This window comes from Abrus precatorius, unplaced genomic scaffold (genome assembly GCF_003935025.1).
Source record: "Abrus precatorius isolate BTA unplaced genomic scaffold, Abrus_2018 Scaffold4, whole genome shotgun sequence".
NCBI lineage: Eukaryota > Viridiplantae > Streptophyta > Magnoliopsida > Fabales > Fabaceae > Abrus > Abrus precatorius.
Genome location: NW_020874384.1, coordinates 13,048,252 through 13,072,483, shown reverse-complemented (window position 1 = coordinate 13,072,483; position 24,232 = coordinate 13,048,252). Strand labels below are relative to the sequence as shown.

The 24,232-nt window shown below is 27.8% G+C and overlaps 1 protein-coding gene across 1 annotated transcript; it reads right to left on the bottom strand.

Moving 5' to 3' along the window:
- Positions 1-2,246: 2,246 nt before the first annotated feature.
- Positions 2,247-10,973, bottom strand: LOC113866141 (probable choline kinase 2). Its single transcript, XM_027501031.1, has 8 exons — positions 10,314-10,973; positions 9,529-9,650; positions 9,193-9,388; positions 4,132-4,249; positions 3,998-4,045; positions 3,672-3,772; positions 3,270-3,393; positions 2,247-2,356 (listed from the first exon to the last, which is right to left on the bottom strand). The coding sequence occupies exons 1-8, from the start codon at positions 10,971-10,973 to the stop codon at positions 2,247-2,249; spliced, it is 1,479 nt and encodes a 492-aa protein (XP_027356832.1).
- Between the last annotated feature and the right edge of the window lie 13,259 nt (positions 10,974-24,232).

Genomic DNA, 24,232 nt, shown 5'->3' with positions numbered 1-24,232 from the left:
ACTTATAAATAAATAAAATTACTTAAAATAGATAAAAAAATAATTAAATATTTAAAATAAATTATTGTTATTAAATAATATTAAATAAAATATAATAATTTATTATCAAATTAAGTTACTTATTTATCTAATTTTTGTTTGTATTATTGATAAATATTAAATTATAGTAATATTTTTTATTTATATAATTTTATAAATAATTTCTTAACATAAATAATTATAAAAATTTTCACATTTTAATATTTTTATATTATCATATTTTATTTGTTTATTTTTATAAAATTATTTTAAAAATATCACATCTTCAATAAATATTTTTAAAGTCATAATAGAGATTAAAAATTAACAATAAAAAATAAAATTAGTTAAATTTATTAAGTTATCTATTATCAAAATATTTAAAATAATTAATTTAAATAAAATTTAATGTGTTAAATAAATAAATACAATACTTTTATCATAAAAATTATAAACATATAATTATAAACACGTAATGCTTAATATTATAAAATTTATAAATATAAAAAAGTAACTTATAAACTTAACAAAAATTAATAAATATTACAAATTTAAATTTTGACTCATCTTAATTTAATAAAATTTATTTTTAAAATGAAATAATATGATTAGATAGAACGGATAAAATTTTTTAGTTTTTAAAATATATTTTTAATTAATTTAAAATAAAATAATTTAAAAAAATAATAAATGTGTTTTTTATTAAAAGTTAGTATAATATTTATTAATTATTTGTTAAAAATTTATTTATTTATTTTTATAAAATTATTTTAAGAACATTATGTTCAATAAATATTTTTAAAATAATAATAATATACAAAATTGATAATAAAAAAATGTTAGTTAAATTTGTTAAGGCAAATGCTATCAAAATACTCAAAATTATTTATTTAAATAAAATTTAATATATTAAAAAAATACAATATTCTCATCATAAAAATTATAGACATATAATACTTAATATTGCAAAATTTATTGATAACTTGTGAACTTAATAACAATTAATGAATGTTTACAAATTTAAATTTTGATTGATTTTAAATTGATAGAATTTTTTACTTTTAAAATATTTTTTTATATTTAAAATATAATTTTTGATCAATTTTAAATAAAAAAATTAATAAAAATAATAAACAAACATATATGTTTTTTGTTAAGAAAAATAATATAATATTTATTAATTATATTTTAAAAATAATGGACTAATCCACCTTTTATTTTAACTTACATATGTATATATATATATATATATATTATGGATTATGACTTAAAATTAAAGTAAACTCATTATATAGAGAGTTTAAAAAAATTAAAATTATATAATGAGTTAAGAAAAGTGAGCTTGAAGGCCTAAAGCTAAATTGACACTTATAGTTATCAATTTTAGAAAGAAAAGAGAAATTTATGAAGAACGAATGAAATAAAAGAATAAGAAGAATTTATTACCTGCAAGAACTAGTATACAAAAAGCTTTCTACATTATTTTTACATAGGTTAATAATTAATTAAAAAATACGGTAATATTTTTTAAAATAACAGAAATTTTTTAAAATCATTCAGCAAAATAACATATATTAAAAGTACTTTTAAATTTTCTACAAAAATGAAGTGAAAACACAAAAAATACCAGAAATACAAAAAAAAAAATTAGAATTTTAGAGAAAAATTTGCATAAATTAAAATTCTGTACTAAAAATTGTGTTACTTTAAAGTTTACAAAAAATTGTAGAACTTTTCTTATTGGTCACTAAATAATTGATATAAAAGAAAATTTTAAAATTTATTTAAAATAAAACATCTTAGAGATGTTCCTTAATAAATAATATAAATTAGAGATGATAAATATAAATTTTTATTTAATTTTCAAATTTATTTAAATATTGACTTTTTCTGTATCAAATTTTAATTAATATTTTAAATCAATGTTAAGAGTAATTTTTGCACCAGTGGAATATATTTCCATTCCTATATTAATGTGTGAATTTTTTTTAGTTCGAGTAATCAAGGTAAAAATAAAAAAGTAAAGCTTATGAAATTAATTTATGACTCTAGGTTTTTTCAGCTTCTTTTAATAAACTTTTTACATAAGTTATTAAAATAAGGTTTTTTCAATTTATATATACATTTCATAATTAAATTTATGGTATAAACTCCTTATACAATAATAACTTATCGAATAAGTACATAAAAGTTATCCTAATTCACCCTCAATTCTACCAAATCCTATTCTAGTGTTTCGATCTGAAAAAGCCGAGACCAATAAATTTCTTCCACTTCTTGAACACACTAGAGTTCTTAGTTGGTTTTCCGCTGGTTGTCGATGTTAGTGCTTTCTCTCCTACAAACCAATATATAGATTACCAATGAATCAGTATGATGTGAATTGAACCACCATGAGAACAATATCAAGTCATATCACACCTACTTTAATGCTCACACACCAAAATAGTTTTGTTTATTTCTGTTCTTATTATTGAATTTAAGTAATACATTTTTATTAAAACAATATTTATTAAATTAGAAAAAAAACTGAAATAAATACTTTTTTTAATAAAAATTTACTAGATATTTAAACTATATTCTAAAATTCAAGGTTAACCAAAATATATTAAAAATTCTGCATCTCAATCTTAACTAATGTTTTAAAATTGGACTTATAATTCAACCGACGAAAACACTAATTCACCGATGAATTGGTAATAATTAAATATATATTTTTAATAATATATAATACACTCAACTATCCAAAAATTAAAAAAAAAACTTAAGAAAATTTTAAATTAATATAACAAATTTATATTACATATTATACAAGATAAAAAAAAATCATATAGTAATTCATATATACATATCATGTAAGAGCCTTCATTATTTTAAAAATACTTTAAAATTATAAACGAAAAAACAAATTTCAAAATATTATTATTAATTGTTAGCTAATCCAAACTCGATTCTGAACAGTTTTACTCTACCAATATTCCAACCAACCAAAGCAACAAAACCACTTCAATTTTTAAACTAAACATTTCTTATAGTAATTATACAACTTTTAGTGTCACCTCAAAAATTGTGCTTAATACCACAGAGCAATGAATGGGACAAATTACTTCCAAAATTATATCAATTGGTTATGTTAATACCTGCAACCTTGACATGTATCTTAGTATCATGCCCAAGAGTGGATGAACATCCAAAAAATTAAAAACTCATTTGTAAATTGCAAAAAATTGTACTTATAGTGTTGTCATTACCGTTAGTCACATTGTCATTGGAGGACCCATCTGAGCTCAAAAGACTAGTTTTCCTTGACCAGTACTCTTGAAACCTCTGTTTCGCATATCCCTTATAGTCAAAGTCAATTTTATTTACATGCTCCTGCATAAGGTATTGAAAAGATAACTTAGATAACAAATGCCTGTTAAAATGTTTCCATGTAAGTAGGAGTTCTATAATTCTTCTAGACTTGTGCCGTTTGGGATAAGATTAATGATGCTTTTTATAGTTATCTCCATGATCATTTCTATTTATGAAAATGAAGCATATAATAAATGATTTGCAAGTGTATACTTCTCACAAGCCCCATAATAAATGATATAAGATGATTAAACAAAGAATAACGTCCAGTGCTAATTTGAAAGAGAAAGTGAAGATACCGAGATTAATCCCCACAAGCCCCATAATAAATGATTTGCAAGTGTATACTTCTCAATTTCATCGAGTAGCTGCTCCACTTCACTGTCACTGGGTTTTTCACCTGTGTTCAAGTTCAATAATTTCAAGATGAAAACGTAATAATCGTAGATACATGATGAAATGCAAGGCTACATTGATTTGTTGTGTTTGCTTAATATGTAATAGAATGTTGATATTTATAAATCGAAAGGAAACACCAATTCCTCATTAGAATAATTTATGGTAATGTAGTTTGTGTTAAATTAAACCAAGATCACCAATCTTTTTAACATATTTGAAATGTCACCTGCAGAACTCAAATATGCATGCACAAATCTTTGACGCTCCTCCAAATCTGTCAAGGGAAATAGATATGTTAATTTTTGCTGGACATAGAAAAAGGAAATAAATGAAAAGAAATTGCACAAGCCATTGACAAACCGGGATATTTACTGAAGTCAAGAATATGTGGGGTGTCTGAATGATAGTTTGATGCCATCTCATTGAAATGATTTGCTATGTCATATGCCACAGGATTATAACTTGCATATTCATAATCCTGTTACAAATGTACAGCATAAAAATCGTAATTGTTGACTAAGAACTATTAATTCCTTATGACTTTGACCTAATTTAAATAAATTTCTCAATAAATATTTATAAGAGAGTGTTTTTGCAAAAGATTATTCAGTAAAGAAAGATCAACCGTAGAGTCATAGACTGAGTACACCAATTTTATTCAACAACCAAGAAACAAAATTTTCAGCCCCAACATAGATTAAAAAATAACAACGAAGAAAGAAAAGTGATTGCAAATGGTTCTTCATCCATGTAGACACCATTCAAAATCCCTTATAGATTATATTAATAGAAGTCATAAAATTGATTTCCTTATCTTTCAAAATTAAAAATTCCATCTGAAATGTTTATCTGACTTTAAAGTGTAGGACATACTCTCAGTCAATTAGAAGAACTCAAAACTAACATGACATCTAGACACAATATTATCCCTTTCAGTATTATAAATAAGCTTCGTTGATATGTATGCATATATGAAGAGAGAGGGTATGCAAGAATTCTTAGTGTCCAAAGGGATTTTTATGTAAAAACATTTTGTACTGGATAAGGCACTATTTGGTCTTATCTTTAGGAAAAGGTAACTGAGTACCCCTTCGATCTAATATAGCCGAATATCCTTTGTCAGATTAAAAGGTAATTAATCTAATTAATGGTAATAATCAAAATATTATCTACTTTAATTAAAGAGTCAAAACCAAGGCTGACTCAACAAGCCCATTAGCGCATAACAATACCTATAAAAAGAAGGTAGGAAGTACAGGTAAAGTATGGACTTTTCAATATAAAATAGCATTTATTGCTCAGAATCAAATCTTGACTTCAGCATTATAGTGCCTTTTGCAGGTACCCTCCCCACGTCAAGTAACGTCAGTAAGATACGGAAAGGCGTCACCCTATCCAAGCAAAGACTTGAAAACTAGTGTTTCCCGAACAGGAATATTTTGGCGCCCATTATGGGGCACGAATAGCCTCGCTTTTTCAATCATCATGATACTAACAAGAAGCCAACATGAGGGGCATAATTATCAAGGACAAACTTCTCGTCAACAGGAAGAGGTCACACCCAATCAACCGATCCCTGAAGTTTTGGCCGAAAGAAGAGGAGATGCAAGCCTCTCTTCTGTAATAAGACAGCTCTAGGCCGAGATGAGAGAAATGCAACAGGCCAGAGAGAGATGCTCTTGAGATGTCGGCCTTAAGGAGGGAAAACGCTAACTTGAGGGAGGAAATTAAAACCCATATACCCGTTCGCTCAAGAGAAGGGAGAGTCCTCGGCATTGCAAGAAAAGCCTAAGGGAACTCCAAGGAACCCTACTGAACGGGATGATATCTCGAGTCGAAGCCCTTTTATTCAGCCTATCCTGGAGGCCAAGTTACTCGATAATTAGAGAACTTTAACATTAGAAAAGTATGATGGAATGACTAATCCAGGAGAACACTTGGATATTTTCATAACCCAAGTCGGTTTGTATACAGAAAACGAGGCCTTATGGTGCAGAATTTTCTCCACTTTCCTTCGAAGACCAGCCCTCAGTTGGTTCACTAGGCTACCCCCTTCGTCCATTGATTCATTTGCAACCTCACCAGACGATTCAATTTACAGTTTGCCACTAGTCATCCTCATCAACTGACCTCGTTGGCTTTGGTTAATATTTGCCAGGAGAAGAAGGAAACACTCAGGTCATTTATGGAACGTTTCGGGCAAATGGCCCTCTCTATCCGGAACTTGGATCCGACAGTTGAGATGCACCATCTTACAATAGCCCTTAGGCCAGGACCGTTTGTCAACAGTATCTGCAAAAAAAATCCTATCGACCTAGATGAACTACGTTGTCGAGCAACCAAGTAGAGGCAAATGGAAGAACTGGCCAAGTTCCATAACCAGGCCCAGATGGAGCAAGTGCCTAGTTCAAGAGAATTTGAAGGGAACGAACATGCAAGAAACAAACATGAAAACAAGGACCAAAAGATCAGCACTGAATGTCTCCTGAGGAGACCTAAGTTTATAAGTTACACAATGTTAAACACCAGCCGGTCCAAGGTACTCAAGCAGGCTTTAGCAACAGAGATATTGACAATATCGAAGTGCACGAACACTCTCAATCGGGTTAGAAATTGTACTTAGTAAATTTAGTGCACTCTTTCTTCACTCAGGTTTTGTCCTCTTTTTAGAACGTGAAAAGAGGTTTTCTAGATAAGGTCTTTAATGAGACACTTCATCAATAAAATGACAGAACTTTCTTTACAAGTCAATTCCCGAGTACCTCACTTGGCTAAGATTGAATCAAAATTTCCTCCTGAGTACTTCACTTGGCTAAGGTTGAATTAAATATTTCCTCCCAAGTACCACACTCGGCTAAGGTTGAATTAAATATTCCTTCCCGGGTACCTCACTCGGCTAAGGTTGAATCAAAATTCCCTCCCAAGTACCTCACTTGGCTAAGGTTGAATCAAAATTCCCTCACAAGTACCACACTCGACTAAGGTTGAATTAAATATTTCCTCCCAAGTACCACACTCGGCTAAGGTTGAATTAAATATTCTCACTCGGCTTAGGTTGAATTAAATATTCCCTCCCGAGTACCTCACTCGGCTAAGGTTGAATTAAATATTCTCTCCCAAGTACCAAACTTGGCCAAGGTTGAATTAAATATTTCCTCTAGAATACATCACTCAGCTAAGGTTGAATCAATATTCCCTCTCGGGTCCTCACTCGGCTAAGGTTCAATTAATATCTCTCAGATATCTTGCTCAAATAAGATTTAATTACTTTTTCCAGATAACCTATCTCGGTTAGTATCTATATTCCCAAGTACCTCGCTTGGTTAAAAGTTTGATTATTTTCTCCTATCAATCCCTCTCGGTTAAGGTAAAATTTACATTTACGAGTACCTATTCTGTTTGAATGTTTGCTGACACATACCTCACTCAGCTATTGTCTAATAACAAATGATTGTTGTCGTGTAACGTATTCGGTTCGAGTCGTTAAAAAAAATAAAATTACAAATATCATGGATACTAGTCATCTTTAACTTGTTCACTTTTAAACGTTATTTTAAAAGTTACCATTAATACACATGTAAACTTGTCTATTTCATCCTCGATGCAAGGTGCCTAACCCCCCTTCGGCCTCATCGTTGGATGCATGGCACCTAACACCCCCTTCGACCTCATCCTCGAATGCAAGGTGCCAACATCCCTTCGGCCTCATCCTTGGATGCATGGTGCCTAACACCCCATTTCGGCCTGCTTACTTCTTCATTACAACCGAATACCTCCTCCATCAAAGTGCCATGGGTAAATATATTATTAAGCCATCACTTCGTACCTCTTCAGGCTTGGGGGGCTAGTGTACTGGATAGGGCACTATTCGGTCTTACCTCTAGGAAAAGGTAATCGAGTACCCCTTCGATCTAATATAGCCAAATACCCTTTATCAGATTAAAAGGTAATTAATCCAATTAATGGTAATAATCAGAATATTATCTACTTTAATTAAAGGGTCAAAATCAAGGCTGACTCAACAAGCCCATTAGCTCATAACAATGCCTATAAAAGAAAGGTAGGAAGTACAGGTAAAGTGTGGACTTTTCAATATAAAATAATATTTATTGCTCACAATCGAATCTTGACTTCAGCATTAGAGTGCCTTTTGCAGGTACCCTCCCCACATCAAATAACATCAGCAAGATACGGAAGGATGTCACCCTATTCAAGAAGAGACTTAAAGACTAGTGTTTTCCGAACAAGAACATTTTAGTGTACTGGATAGGATACTATTCGGTATTACCTCTAGGAAAAGGTAACCGAGTACCTCTTCGGCCTAATATAACCGAATACCCTTTGTCAAATTAAAAGGTAATTAATCCAATTAAGGGTAATAATTAGAATATTATCTACTTTAATTAAAGGGTCAAAACCAAGGCTGACTCAACAAGCCTATTAACCCATAACAATGCCTATAAAAGGAAGGTAGGAAGTATAGGTAAAGTGTGGACTTTTCAATATAAAATAGCATTTATTGCTCACAACCGAATCCTAACTTCAGCATCAGAGTGCCTTTTGTAGGTATCCTCCCTACGTCAAGTAACGTCAGCAAGATATGGAAGGACGTCATCCTATTCAAACAGAGACTTGAAGACTAGTGTTTCTCGAACAGGAACACGTTTCAGTTGGAGAGTGTGAGGTATTATTGGAGTTTGAATCAAGAGAAGTAATGGAAAAACACCAAAAAGAAGGCTTGTCTGGGATGTGACATGCTTGTGTGGTTAAGAATATGGAGGTTGCCCTTGAAAGCTTGGGAGGAGCAATGTGTTAGCTACTTTAATAAAGTTTAATCAGTAGTTAAGTTTTTTAAAAATTGTGTTAGAGAATGTATTGCTAATATATTTTAAGTCACTCATTGATTTCTAATCCTAAATGTGTGAAGTGTTAAAATATCCAACGTTACCTAAGAAGAGAACCAGATACCATTTTTGGTGGATATCATAATGGTTCACTTGGTTAGCAAGAAATGAGTTAGATTTTAATCAAGAGGTATTGCAAATGCACTAATTTTCTGTGATGTTTTTAAAATGCAGAATGTTTACATAGAAAGTGACTCTTCAGCTGTTGTAGGTTGAAACGTATGGATGTGTACCATCTTGTTAGAGAGAAAAGTGTATCTGCTGATACATTAGCAAAAAGAGGGTCTGACAAAAAAAAGGTGTTATTTGGGCTTTTTTAAGACTTCACTGTGTATCTTTGCTTCTCGGATAAAAAAAAAAATCACTTTCATATCAAACCTTTGTAAATCCATTATGATATAAATACTAAAACTAACAATTTATTTAATGTAGGTCGTGAACGAAAATAAAATTAGTAGTTCACCAAAAAAATATCAGCAATAAAATTATAATTTCACTAACATAAAAAGAAACTCACAATTATGGTCACAGAATTGGACTCTTCCTCAAGCATTATGTTACCATACTGTAAATCATTGTGGCAAAACCCTATAACTTGGTGAATGCCTGATAGTTCTTTCTCGAGGATAGAGATTTCCTTGTCCATTGTGTCCAAATGAAATTCTTCATTTTCTTCAGGAGGAGACAAGCGCTTGGCCTCGCTAAGCCAATTTCTGAAAAATTAAAACAAAATTACATTAAAATGATCAAATTGAACTTATAACTCCATCAAAATATTGCACATAGAGAAATTTTTATTTTTCACATTTTTTTCGGGTGGGGATGGGATGAGTTATTACTAGACAACCCATACCTTAATCTATCCCAAAGGTTCACTTTCTTTGGACCAGGCATGTCAAGATCATGAAATTCCTTCATTTTTGCTGCTATAAGAGCAGAAATGGATGGATCTCGCAGATCAGGTGCTGTTAATGTCTGAAAAATCCACAACAATGTGTCAGCTTTATAGATGGGATAATACAAAATGAATAAAACCAATTAATACTTTACATATATAAAAGCTATATCAAAAGTGGAGGTATTTTTAAGCAAATATCAGTTGCATTTTTTAGTCATTCATTCATTTTTTGCTCATCAACCTATCTATAGATTTATTCATTTTTTTATTCATCAACCTATATCTTTTAGTAAGTACTTGTAAAAGCAAAAATTAAGTAATGAAATTATTTCATAAGTTAAAATTAACTTATGATTTTCTAATTTTCTTAAAGTTTTCTCATCTAGTGTTTTAGAATTTGAATAGTATAAGTTACTTTTAATTTATAAAAAAATTATTCATTTTTTATATTAATTTTTATTTTTTATAAATATTTATTTAAAAGTTTACTCAAACTATATTATACCCATGTTATTAAACAGTATAATATGATCATGTTGAAGAAAGATTGAGACAAATTTGATTTAATTAGAGGTTCTTATAATTAACAATGATGAATGACGATGTGTCATTGATAAAAATTGTATTTTTATCCAACAAAAACATGCCATGCTAGTTAGAAATACGAAAGAATGAAAATTTGTTACAAAGCTGAGTGAGAAGGAATTAAGATGAATAATAAAAAGTAAAGATGAGATTACCCGTGCATTAATGAATTCCTCAATGCGGCCATTTGCAATCCTTCCTAGCAAAAGAGGTCCCTTTCCATTCTTTGAGATGCATTCAAATGTTCTGACCTCAACATCCCTATCAAAGAAAATGTGAGTGCCCTCACCAAATATCCTTGCTACAACCTTTCGTGAGCTTTCATCTGTTGTTGTTTCCCATTTTATCTGAAATACTTCATTTGTCATTGCCCCTTTAAGAGGAAACACCTGCAATGCAGTAGCATCAATTACATTCTCCCATTTATTTGCCAAAGATATCAACATTTCCTTTGCTTCCCTTGGAAGACAATCTGCACTGTCTTTTACTGAGGCTTTTTCAGGACCTTCTTTGTCACTTACTGCAACATTTTCCATTTCACCACTTTTAATGTTAAATAGATTTTCTGCATCACCAACTTTGCCATTTACAGGGTTTTGTGTGGTCTCTTTAGCTTCATCTTTTGGAGAACTCTCTAATACTTCAGGTAGAGGAGTCTCCAACACTTGATTGTCTCTTACCCAGGTTTCTTTAGGACCTCCTTTGTCATTTGCCTCAGGATTTTCTGCATCACTAGCATTAATATTAACTGAATTTTTCTCTTCACCAACTTTGTCATTTATATATTTCTGTGTGGTCTCTTCAACTGCACCCATTGTAAAACTCTCCAATACTCCAGGTAGAGGCAAGGATTTGCTATACTATCAAGTTCCCTTTTATTTGAAACCTACGAACATGAAAATGCAAGATAATACCCAAACAAAATATGATTAGTATATATACATGCATGCCACGCGAAAAAAAATAATTGTGAAGCATTAAAATAATATTTGTTAGTATAATTTTTTTAAAAATTAAATTGTTTATAAAGACTTTAAAGCTTTGTACTAATAACTAATGCAGTAACTACCTTTTTAAATTGACAGTATATATTCAGTTTAATTACACTTTCGGTTCATATATATTTTACTTATATGTGATTTTCATTAATCTAAATTTAATTATTTATAGTTTAGTCTGTCTAATTTCTTAATTATTTAAATTAATTTTTTACCCTCAATTTAATCGAATAATTAACAAAATATAATGTAGATGTGATATATTATTAATTTATATAAATTAATAAAAAATTGTATAAAGATTTTAAGTAACAATATTAAATGAAAGGAATACATATAATAATTTTTATTTAATTATTTTATATAATTTTTGTTTATAAATTTTTATACATTAATAATATATTAATTTTTTATTATATTTTTTAATTATTAAATAAATTTTTGAAATAAAAATTTATTTTAAGTTATTGAAATATTTAAAAGATTAAATTTGAACAATTAAAATTTGATGAACTAACGGACTAAAAGTATAATTAAATTTATATACTAATATTTTGTATTACTAAGATTATTTATTAGTATTATACATAATATTGTTAGTAACAGTATCATATGCTACTGGAGGCTAATTTAATATTAAAAAAACATATATTATTGGAGGATAATTTAATATTAAATTGTAAATGAATAGTAACTTTTTATACTATCCGTAACCGTTGAAAACATAAAATGATATATTATGAAAATAGAAATGTTTATTGTGAATATAAAATGTCTATTTTCACATATTATTTAAGATTGTTTTATTTAAATATTATTAATACTAATTTAATTCATAAATAAATAATTTGTATATCTAAATTATTGAAAAGGACGTGAAAGTTCACCATTAAATTCAGTGAACAATATGTTCAGACACAAGGGAGAAGTGGGTTATTGAGAAGTAAGACAAGGTACTTGACAATTAATAGTTGCCTATAAGTGAACAATTATTAGGAAGAATCCAACACAAGACCTTTTACATAGACGCGGACTGATCCTACAATTCAGCCATAAGCGTACATTGAATTTTGAACCAAACATATAATTTTTTGTTTTATTGGCAAACTATGTTAAAGGAGACAGTATATTGTATAATGACCCATAAACCAAAACCATATAAAAGATAATAATTGTTTGGAGGGATATATTAATTAAAGTAGGAATTAACCTTTTTCTTTTGTCCTACATCTTGGCATCCTAACAATTTCCTAGTAAAAATAATCACTTTTCTCAAATATGGTTGCATTGATTAAGATGACAAAAGTTAAATTAACATGCAATTCCTATAAATATTAGGGATGATTTAAATATGTTTTTATCCCTTAAAATATGACATTTTATTTTAATTTCTACTTCAATTTATGTCTCTCATTAATGATTAAAAATACATTATTTTATTTAAATGACTAAAAATTTAACTAGAAAATAATTTAAAAAATAAGTCACATTTTCAAAACCCAAAATTTGAGTCTTTTACAAATTCTTTAATTGATTTTTACATTTTATAAGTTTGTAATTGGTATCTTGTAATTTTTTAGAAAAATCTAATTACATATCTATTAAACAGTCTAACACTAAGTTAAATTTTGAGTCAAATTAAATACTTATGAATCCAGAAACTATAAGAAGACAGACGCAAAGTTCCAAAATACCTAATATTTTGAAAATAATCTAATCGAATTCTTAAGAGCAGAGATATAATAGTGTAATACAGATAGAAGTTTAATTAAACATTTTGAAACTACAAGATTATTTATAAACTTGTAAAAAAAGGTACTCTTATTAACATCCCAAAAATATAAGGATATAGGAAATAGTTTTAACCAAAGACATGAATAACTATAATTTCACAAATTTGATGTTTCAAGCCAATTTTCGGCATCATTTCAACTATTTTCTTCCCGGCAAAAGGAAAAAAGAAAAAACCATCATTTGCATCTCAAAAGACCATAAAAGGAGTTAATTTCTTGCAACAACAAATCCAAATACACCAACCTTAATAGGAACTGTTTGTATGGCGGCGGGGACAAGGTTGTCGGTGACCTTGCCGCCAAGGAAATAGAGAAAAGATTGACGAAGTTTTCGAGGTTTTGAAAGGATATGGAGGAAACGTGTTTATATAAGAGTGCTCCCACCAATAACAAGATACTAAAAGGGAGGTGGAGATGAAAGGAGGGAACAATTTACAAGCATGCTTTTGAATATCCAAATCAAGGGAGATGTAGTTAAAAATTGAGGGTGCTAAATGATTTTATGATGCATGTTTTTTGCACAATTAATTCAAGCAATGCTATAAATAGATTTAACTTTAACGATTTTGTGGGCAATATTTTCACTATAAGAAATTTTATATTCTGTGACTATAATATTTAACATTAAATATTTTAAAAATTGTCGTTAAAATAATTCTATAACTATATTTAAATTTATCATATATCGTCACTAATAGTTATTATTATATATTCACTAAAATAAAATATTTATTATAACAAAAATTAACGTCACTAATATATATAAGTATTAATGACTAATGTATTTATCATTATTAAAAATTAAATAAAATTTTTATAATTAAATTTTTTTAAAATTAATATTTAATTAATAATTACTTTAAATTAACAATTTATATTACTAATGATTTTAATTATTATTCTTTAAAATTAACGTTGTTATAATATCAAAGTGATTATATTATAATAATTGTATTTTTAAATAAAATAAATATAAATTAAAATCATAAATTCTAAATTATGAAGACATAAATTGAATCATAAATTTAAATATAATAAATATCTAATAAAAGTTTACATATGAAAATTATAAATGAAATTAAAATACATCATCAACATATTAAAATTCTAAAATAAAAAAAAAAGACTAATATTAAATTAAACAAATAAAATAGAATGAAAGATGTTCTCATGGATTCTGATACTGCACATAAGAAAAAAGAAAAGAAAATAATATTAATAAATGTAAATTAATCAATTAATAAATTTTTAAGAATGTAATCATATAATAATTAAGTAATAAAAACTAAAATAATTAATAAACTTATCGTTGGAGCATGTGAATTATTAAATAGCTTGTTAAATAATAATTCTCCTAATAAGATAGTCCAATGATGTTTCATCTCCATCTCAAGGTCTTGCTTCATTTGTTTTTGTTGAGATTCAAAAGTTAATTTTTAAGCATCAATCAATTCACGTTGAGATTACAATTCAACTTAGAATTGATAATTAGCCTTATCTTATTTTCTTGAAATATCAATCAATTTTTTCACCTCTAATTCTAAATCATTTGCTCTCTTTTTTACATTCTCAATTTGATTTTCAATAATTTGTTTGTTTATAAATTTTTTTGTTATTGCTGCACTTCCTAAACCAAGTGAGTGATTTGGTTTTCTTACTAATACAGGTGCAAAATGCTCAACCAATGACACTGGAGCTTGAGAAATGTCTTCTTGGTATACATCTCCTATATTCTTCAAATCTTCCTGTAGAAAGTTTAAAATAAATAAAATGAAAATATAAAAATTATATAATTTTGAAAAGAAAAATATTAATGAAAATTTTATTTCAACTACCACAACTTTTAAAAATATTTTCTCTTACCATAATTTGGGCACCATTTGGAATACACCATGTTCCATTAGATCTCATTCGTGTGGCCTTTCATATTTTCACAGCATCTGGCTATTCATTAGTTTTTTAATCTTCTTTCCATTAAAAATTAAAAAAAATAAGAATTTAAAAATAATAAAAGTTAATTGATAAATTACTAAAAAAAAAAAAAAAAAAAAAAATAAAAAGTAATACAACATCATCAATTATGATTCAACATTATCAACTTGAAAGATATCAATTATAATTTAATAATATCAAAACACAAACAATAATTTAACGTCATTATAGATTAAGCTACCAATTATAAATTTCAATAAAAGATATCAAAATTATCTATTATAGTTAAAATTACTCATATTTTTGTCATAAACATAGATAAATACCATTTCAAATTATTCATGTTATATATAATGCATAAAAAATTAACATAAAACACAAAAAAAATACCATTTCAAACGCCTGTTGCACAATTGATTTTGTACCAGTGATAGATTTAATCTCTTGCTTACTTCGACTAGCTTTATTTTTCAAACTTTTCTCCTACATGAAATGAAAATGATTTATTAGTATAAGTATAAAAAAAAAAACTAAAGTTAAAGATAGAGAAGGAAATGTACCTGAAATCTAGAATCACTCCATTTATTTTCTATTAGCCAATTCCAATCCTCACACATCATTTGGCCTTTTTTTTTTAAGATATGCTTGATACAAATTATGATGTCTAGTCTTATATTGAGATTGCATTTGTTACATAGCATATTCTTTAACTTCATCGGACAACCATAGGATTTTCTAAAGTTATGTAAATTCATTAGAAGAGACAAATCAAAATATTATAAAATATTTTGTTAGGTTAGAAAATATTGTATAAAACAAGTAAATAAGTGAAGTAATGTTAAGCTTCATATGTTTCCACATTGCATCTACATCATCTTCGGATATTTCTTTCCAACTATTAAATTGAAGCGGTGCTTGTTGTCGTATACAAATAAGTGCTTCAGATTTAAAAAAATTTGCATGTTTTCCACAAAGTTTGTAATATGATGGAGGAAATTGGATATCAAGCATTTTTTCCTTCACTATTCTCTTTGCCTTTTTTTGTTGGAGTTTTGCATTAATGGTATGTCCACGACTCTTTCTAATATTGCCTAAAATATATAAAATAAAATAAAAGCATAACATTGTAAATTTATACAATTTTCAAGATGTCACATATTGTTTTACTAACTATGGTTAAAAGGTTTTTCATATCTATATTCATTTCAGCTTGTAACCCATTTTCTATAGCAATCAAAACCTCCTCTCGCTTGTATCCCATTTTCACCAAAGATTGTAAGGTATCACCATTTTCAAAAATAGTTTTTATCTATGTCATATTTGAAAACAATTACATGTCAAATTACATATCCTATGGCACTAGCAAAAACCATCCCAATAGACAACACTAATGACACAAAATAACATGATAGTAACCAATTAATTTGAGTACCTTTCTTTTTCGTGACCGATGAGCATTTTCAATGGCAAAGTTGTCATCTTTATGGTACTCATTTTCTTCATCCTCGGGTTTATACTCTTTATCTTCTTCATCTTCAATCTTTTGATCTTCATCTTTCTTGTTCTTGACATTCTCAAATAGACTCTTGAAAAATAAAGTCATTTGAGACAATCTCAACTCTTCTAATTTTGCTTTATTTTCTACAATTCTTTGTAGTCTCTCTTTCTCGTATTCTAACATAATTTTGTGTAAAATGATACTACTTAAAAAATAAAAAAGTATTAGCCATTTTATACAAGAAATAGCGAGCTAAGACCCGGTTAGATAAAAGCAAAACAAGATCTAAAGGTCAAGATCCATACCTTTCCAATTCTTTCTGAGATTAGCAAGTTTATGCGTCCAACGAATGAGAGGAGGGGCTGACAGAAATAGTTTTTGTAATTTCCTGCAAATAATAGAACAAGCCATATCTTATAATGACACAAAATAACGTGACACATGTTGCTTTCAGATAGCTCTTAATCTCAGTTGCAAGCATTACTTAAACTAACTTATTTCAAACTCAGAATATGATGTATCTATCTAGTTTGCTATTTGATTATAATGCAATTTATGTTGCTGGCTTAATTCAAAGGAGATTCTCGAGCTCTAGCTACAGTAACCATTATTATAGATGGTACTGGATCAGTTGGTGCAGCTCTTGGCCCTCTTCGTTCATTTCATATAAACAACGGAATGGGATCAGATTTTCACTATGCTAATTATTGGGGCTTTTATTGCCGGGCTTCTTTTGTCACGTTTGATCATGGCTGAAATCGCAGAAAAAACTGGCAAAACTTTATCCAGCGGACAGCAAAATCCAAAAGGATATATTTCTCAAGTTGGTAAATCTGTATTAACCGATAATCTGTTTCTTGCATTTATGATGGACAAAAGTTCACAAGTGCTTTGATATTCTCTAAACAAAATTGGAGTTTCTTCTCTGAAATATTTGTCAATTTTTACTATTGAGAATGTGAAGGTGAAATTCGTACCAGCTTTGCAATAGATGAGATTGGCATTGGCCTTTACCTCGCGTGCTCCAACGCAATATATATTTCTGATCCTGCCACCAATTAATCCCAGTACAATAGCACTCGTAGCAGCTCCCATAAATATCAATGTCAAGAGCAAGCAAAAAACAATGTAATTATAAAAATGAATTGGAAACAAATTGCAACAATGAAAATGTATAACTCTAGCAATGAACTACAACATTGGTGAATCTCTTGGTAGCTGATGTCTGACTTGGTGCAGAATTTTAACATGCAAAGAATTTTAGGTGCAATGTCTAGTGCAAAAAGTCGTCCCTCATAATGTAAAGCTTGGTACTATTTATAGGCAATGTATCTCAACCGCTCTTCTCTTTTTGTCTGTCTCTTGATAACTGCTTCTGCTCATACTTGCCTTCAACTGCTGCCGCCTATTATCCATAACTGCTCATGATCGTGTCTTCTCTATAACCTTTGTCTTCCAAAATTAGCTTATCGTGTCTCTGTTCTTCAATTTGGTAGTAACCGCTGCTTTGGTAGCCACTCCTAGCCTTATAACTCTTTTGATATAGTTCTTCCTTTTGAGTTTTACCTTGTCTCTTGTACTTAGAATAATTTTCTTGTCAATTTCTGTTTCGATAAGTTTTAAGGGAAATCTGTGAGCTACACTTTATCTTGTAGACTTAGAATAACTTTCCTTGTGAATTTCTATTTCGACAAGTTTTCGAAGTGAGCTTCATCTTGTTTCATGGACTTAGAATAATTTCCCTTATCAATTCTTGTTTCAACAAATTTTAGGAAAAATCTGTGAGCTCTACCTTGTCTCATGGACATAAAATATTTTTCTTTAACGATTCTTGTTTCAACAAGTTTTAGGAAAAATCTATAAGCTCTACCTTGTCTTGTGGATTTAGAAAAAAAATTTTTGTCGATTTCTATTTTGACAAGTTTTAGCTCTTCAATCTAGGATTTGAAAATCTCCAAAACTCCTCGAAAGATAACCCTCTTTTTAACAAAAATTAAGGCTCTTCTCTTGACCTTTCAAAACTTCTCGAAATGTAGTCTTCTTTTCGACAAAGAATGAGACTATTTTCGAGATCCTCCAAAGCTCCTCAAAATGTAACCTTCTATTCAATAGAATGATGCTATTTTGTCAGTCTTCATAGAGACATGTCAAAAAGTAACTTTTTTTACAAGGTTTTAGGACTTATATATTTTCACAGGTCCATACTCATGAAAGTATAGGAACTTAGGGTTCTATTTATTTTTGGTCGAAAGATTTGTCCATGCTACCAATTTTTCAGGTGTGTTTCTCCTCAGAAAGGCATGGTCTATTTCCTATCACGAAAGTCTAATGAGTATCTTTGTAACTTAGAAATTTTTTTTTTTCCAAATATCTTGTTTTTTAAAATTTCATCTTGTTGTCATAGTACATTTTGTTGTAAATCAAATATAAGCAAGGAGGTCACACGTTAAATAATAATTAGAGAAGTTAAGTACGATATATAAAAGATAGTGTCTCAAATTAAGATTTTGGTTTAATGTGAGAAATTAAGTGTAATTTCTTGTATGACTTGTCCTTACGCATGATTGTTAGAATTTGTTTTACCTACGTAATGTTCATGAACTAATAAGTCAACATTTCTTTCTTTTGAAGAAACAAAGAAAATCCTTACTGAATGATGAATATAAAGCATGTTAAAATTAAAAAGAAAGAAAGATGAAAAAAAATTGGAAAGTAATATATGAACAAAGTATACTTGAATGAGTACATTAAATTCTAAACATTATACTATAACATAATCAAAATTGCAAGCTTTGTCTAATATTCGTTATGCCATGTCGAACAAAATTATCCATGGGAGAAGGTTGTTTTCTACGGGAGAACAACGACAGCACATGCCTGCAGCTTTTGGACAATGAAGTCAGGCTGCATGCTGTCAATTGAAAACAATTCCTATAAGTACTGCAGGAAATAAGTTAATGGGATATGTAGACTGAACGGATTTGTTCTACCTAGGGTAAAACAACAGCAAATACCATTCTCTAATTTATGTTCAAGCACTATTATGTCATTTATTCATCCATTAATTGTTTACATGCCTCAAATTTGAAGTTTGATTTGATTATGACATGTCAGTTTCTAAAGTCAAAATTCAAAGTAATAGGAGATATAAGTTTGACAAAGTTCGATATGCAAGCATCAGCTTTTGTATTTAGAATTGATTTAGACATGAGGTGAGTCGTATTTTTTCATATTTGAATATGATAAATTATTTACAATATAAAAGGGAATGGTGTAACATTACGTTTGTTATTTATCCGGCTCATAGTTAAATTATCTTCCAACATAAAACCAACCACTTGAAGAGAGGAGATTTTCATTGCCTCTACCCCAATAATATTATCATTGAAAAGGTTATTCGTCACATTCCAATTTTTTCTCTATTAACATCACATTCCATTTTAATTTCATATGTTTGGTGACTATTCATACTATTAGATGTGTAAGTGATCTTTGACATCTACTGTTATGTACCCTTTATTTGGAAAATTGCAATTGTCAAATATTTGACCTTGTGGCAATGACAATAATTTTGATGCAAGAAGAATGTTGTTAGTTGATCACATACTCATTGTTTTCTCCTTCATTTGTGGTAAATTTGTGATATATAATCAGCAAATAGATGTATTTCATTAATTTCAAGATGCAAGTCTATTATTATTTTTTATTGTTATAACCTTGTAAGTACAAATTTAGTTGCAAAATTTAGTTGTCATAAATTTAATTGTGACCACCTATGACGAAATTATGGATTAGTCACTAACAAAATTTGGTTGCTAATTAACATATTTAGTGACCAAATAAAAAATCGGTGACTAATTTATCTAGTAGCCACATTTTTAGTTATAAATCAACATAAGTAATATATAATGTTCTTAAAGATTTTTTAGAATTTATGAATCAACATTCTTTGAATATAGTGTTGTATTACAAAACTCTATATGGACCTTGAAACAAAATCAACATCTGAAAACATTACTTTTAGCATGATTTTAAATTTTTCTCTATGAACCGGACATCAATACTTCATGGAAGCAAAGAAGATTAGGACTTAGATGTACTTTAATCTATGAGTTTCACCTTTTCTTTTATTTATTATTATTATTTGTAATGTTCTTTTAAATTTCTTAGGTTGGAATAGATTGAATATCTTAACGTGAACTTCATGAATCTCAATTGAGTATTTTTACAATCCAATTATATTATTTACTTTGAGAAAAGAAATAGAAGAGAAATATAGTGAAAAAGATTCATTATTTGGATGAATAGAATTAACATGGAAAGAAGTAGAAAAAAATATTTTTACTTGTTTGGATGGTTAAAAATAAAAGTGAAAATAAATAAATATACTGTGTAAAAATTATTTTTATATTAATTTAAAAATTAAATTTAACTGAAAAAACTCAAATTTTTTTATAGTATTATTTTTTATAAGTTAAATTTATTCATTATTTTTCTATATTTTTTTAAAATTTTAAATAAACTGAAACTTATATAACGTTGCTGTTAGAGTACAGCTTCTTTCTATCAAAATCGGACCTGAAAATACTTTGGTGGGTTCGACAGAATTGTTTTCTTCGTTTCCGATGGGGGACAAACTTACAAAACATACGAAAAACTTAATAATAATAATAATAATAATAATAATAACAATTATTATTAATAATTGTTATTGTTATTATTATTCCTGTGCTATTTGGGGGCCATAATCATGTCAAACAAACAGAGCGTGAGAGATCTCTTAGTTGAAATATGTGAATACCAATTTTTGTCTCTCCTAGATTACCTCCAAATTTTTTTTTAGAAAAAAGTAAAAATGAAATAATAAAATTGTTTTACAAAAAATAAAAAAAGTTTAAAAAATGAGTTTGGTTCCAGAAATGAAAGTCTTGCGCTATGCAAGCTCATACCCAACATCAAAAACTGATTTAAGCATGAAAAAGAAAAAAACTCAGATTTTTGGTATTTTGTAAAAACTCTAAATGAACCCAATATAAAATCTCAAGCAAGAGATGCGGTGAGGGAGATTTTTTTGGAGGAAGAAAGCAAAAAATCTTCAAAGAGAGAGAAAAAATTTTAAAAGAGGGAACAGCAAACTCTTGAAAATATACCAAGAAGAAGAAAGGGATAAAAGAAGAAACCAACCATTAACCTCATTCTCTTCATTTTGGTTTATATCTGGAACGTTTGCTAACTGTATTTAAGGTATTTTTCTCCTTCTTTTCTTCTTTCTTTTTGCTTTGCATACGAAAGTTATCTTACTCTAGTCGAAACTCTGGTAGACTCTTATAAAAATGAACTTAGGAATAGGAACTAAATGATACAAACATAAAGCTATTCATTCCGAACCGCTTCATAATGTTTCATATCACATGGTTATCTTTTATATATATTATAATCTCGACGCATAGAATGTCGAGAGGAATGAGTGTCTGTACCACTGCACTATTTAAAATTGAATTCCAATTAGGATAGCAATAGGTAAAGTATCCGATGGGCACTCACAAAATTTATTCACAATAGGTAGGATATTTACCTGCTATACGGGTACAGATATGGGTGTGGGTAAAAACCCGCAATTTTTAATGAGGATGGGTGCGGGTATGGGTATCTTAGTACTCACCCCGCCCTATACCCGCATATATATATATATATATATATGCTTAAACTTTATTCTACAATTATGCATTGAATTTTTGTATTATTATATTACTTATATGAAGTTATATAAGATTAATATAAAAATATATTTAATAATAAAGTAAACCAAAAAATTTATTTTGGTTTATATTTTTAATAGAAAAATTTATTTACTATTTTATATCATTTAATCAGGCTAACACAATTTAATTATTACATAGTTAATATAAGATTGACTTTTTTTAAAATATTATTTATATATCACACACATAAAATATTTTTTACACAAATATTTTTGTTAATAAAATCATATTGATGTTTAAATCATATGATAAATAATAAATATATTATAAATATTTTATAAATTTTACAATCACCTACTATTACCGTAAACTTATTATTTATTAATAATATTTAAATTTTATTTTTATATTTTAATTTAAAATAATATTTTTCTATGTAACATGTATTACAAGCACAATTATAATCTATTGAATCTAAATAATATTATTCTTACTATTTATTCACATTCAAAGAAGTTTTTGAAAAGATATAAATATAAAAAATTATTGTTAATTTTTATTTGTTAATTTTTTTAAGATAAAAAAGTATAATTTTTTTAATATACACGAATATTTCTTTATTATAAAATTTTATTGTAACTATTTATCTTTTATTCAAATTCTTTTTTTTTAAATTTATATACATTATAAATACTTAATTCACTAAAACAATTTTTTAAAAATTTATATTTTTGATAAAATACTTTCGTATAGTATATGAGTTAAAAAATACTAGTATTAATATATATATATATATATATATTAATTATATTATATTATTTTAATTAAATCTATTATTTTTCTTACAATTTCAAATTCAAAAGTTAAAAAAAATATTTTATGTATCAACTCTCTGTTGTTAGTATTGAACTTCTCTACTCTAACTCTATTCTCATTCTCAATGTATATCTCACTAAAACTTAATAACTATGAAATGTTATTCATTAGAGTTAGTTGTTAATGCCGTTACAAGAGGTTACTAAGTGATCCCACACGAAGGGACAATCATTGTACAGATCTATTTCGTTGTCGTTCTGACATTACCAACAATCAAATCTCACACAAGATAGGATTATCACTGACAAATAACTTGTATGTTTAGTTTTGCTTATTGTTTCTAAGAATTTTAGTTTAGAAAATTATTATATTAAGATACATTTAACATTTATGATCTTTGAATATTTATTTTTTATCTATATTTGTACCTTGTTCGGTAATTACATATTGAATTTTTGTATTATTATGCTACTTATGTGAAGTTATATAAACATATTTTTCTTTATAAATATTTTTTTTTCAAATAAGCATGGGTAATGGGTATAAGACGGGTATGCAGGTATCCAGAGGGTACGAGTACGGGGATTAATGTTCATACCCACGCGGGTATGGGGCCGGGTATAGGTATTTTTTTAAAACGCGGGTATGGAGATGGGTACTGTAATACCCTATCCATACCTACCCATTGCCATTCCTAATTCCAATGCAACATTCGACGCTTTTTTTTTTCTCATCATTATATTATGTTAAATATGTTATTGCTTTTTTATTTATTTGGGTTTTGGGCTCGATAGCTCACACTTTTTAAAAAAAAAAACAAATCATTTTAGGCTTTTTTTTTTTAGCTTATTTTTTATATACATATATATATTTTTATTTTGATTATTATTTTTGTTTTAACTTATTTCAGTAAAATTAGTCTATTATCTTTTTTTTTATATATACCTTTAAATTCAATTTACTTTATTTTACATTACTTTTATAATATTAGCATTTATTTTAATATTTTATTTGATTTCTATTTCCACTTATAAAAGGTGTTTCTCTTCATAAAAAAAATAAATACAGCAAATTACTTTTTATAATTCTTAGATTTTTTTAGTATCTATTTCATTATTTATTCATTATTATTGTAGCATTATTCTTCTTTGTTATTTTGTGTAGATTTAGAATGTAATTTGATATACATGTCTTGTTTCTATTTGTTTTGATGAATAACTTATGTTTCTTATTTTTATTTTTTTGTTGTATAATCAATAATTTAAATAATAATATAATTGCATCAATTTATAATACTAACGTATAGCTTCTCTATCGTCATGTATTATAAATTGA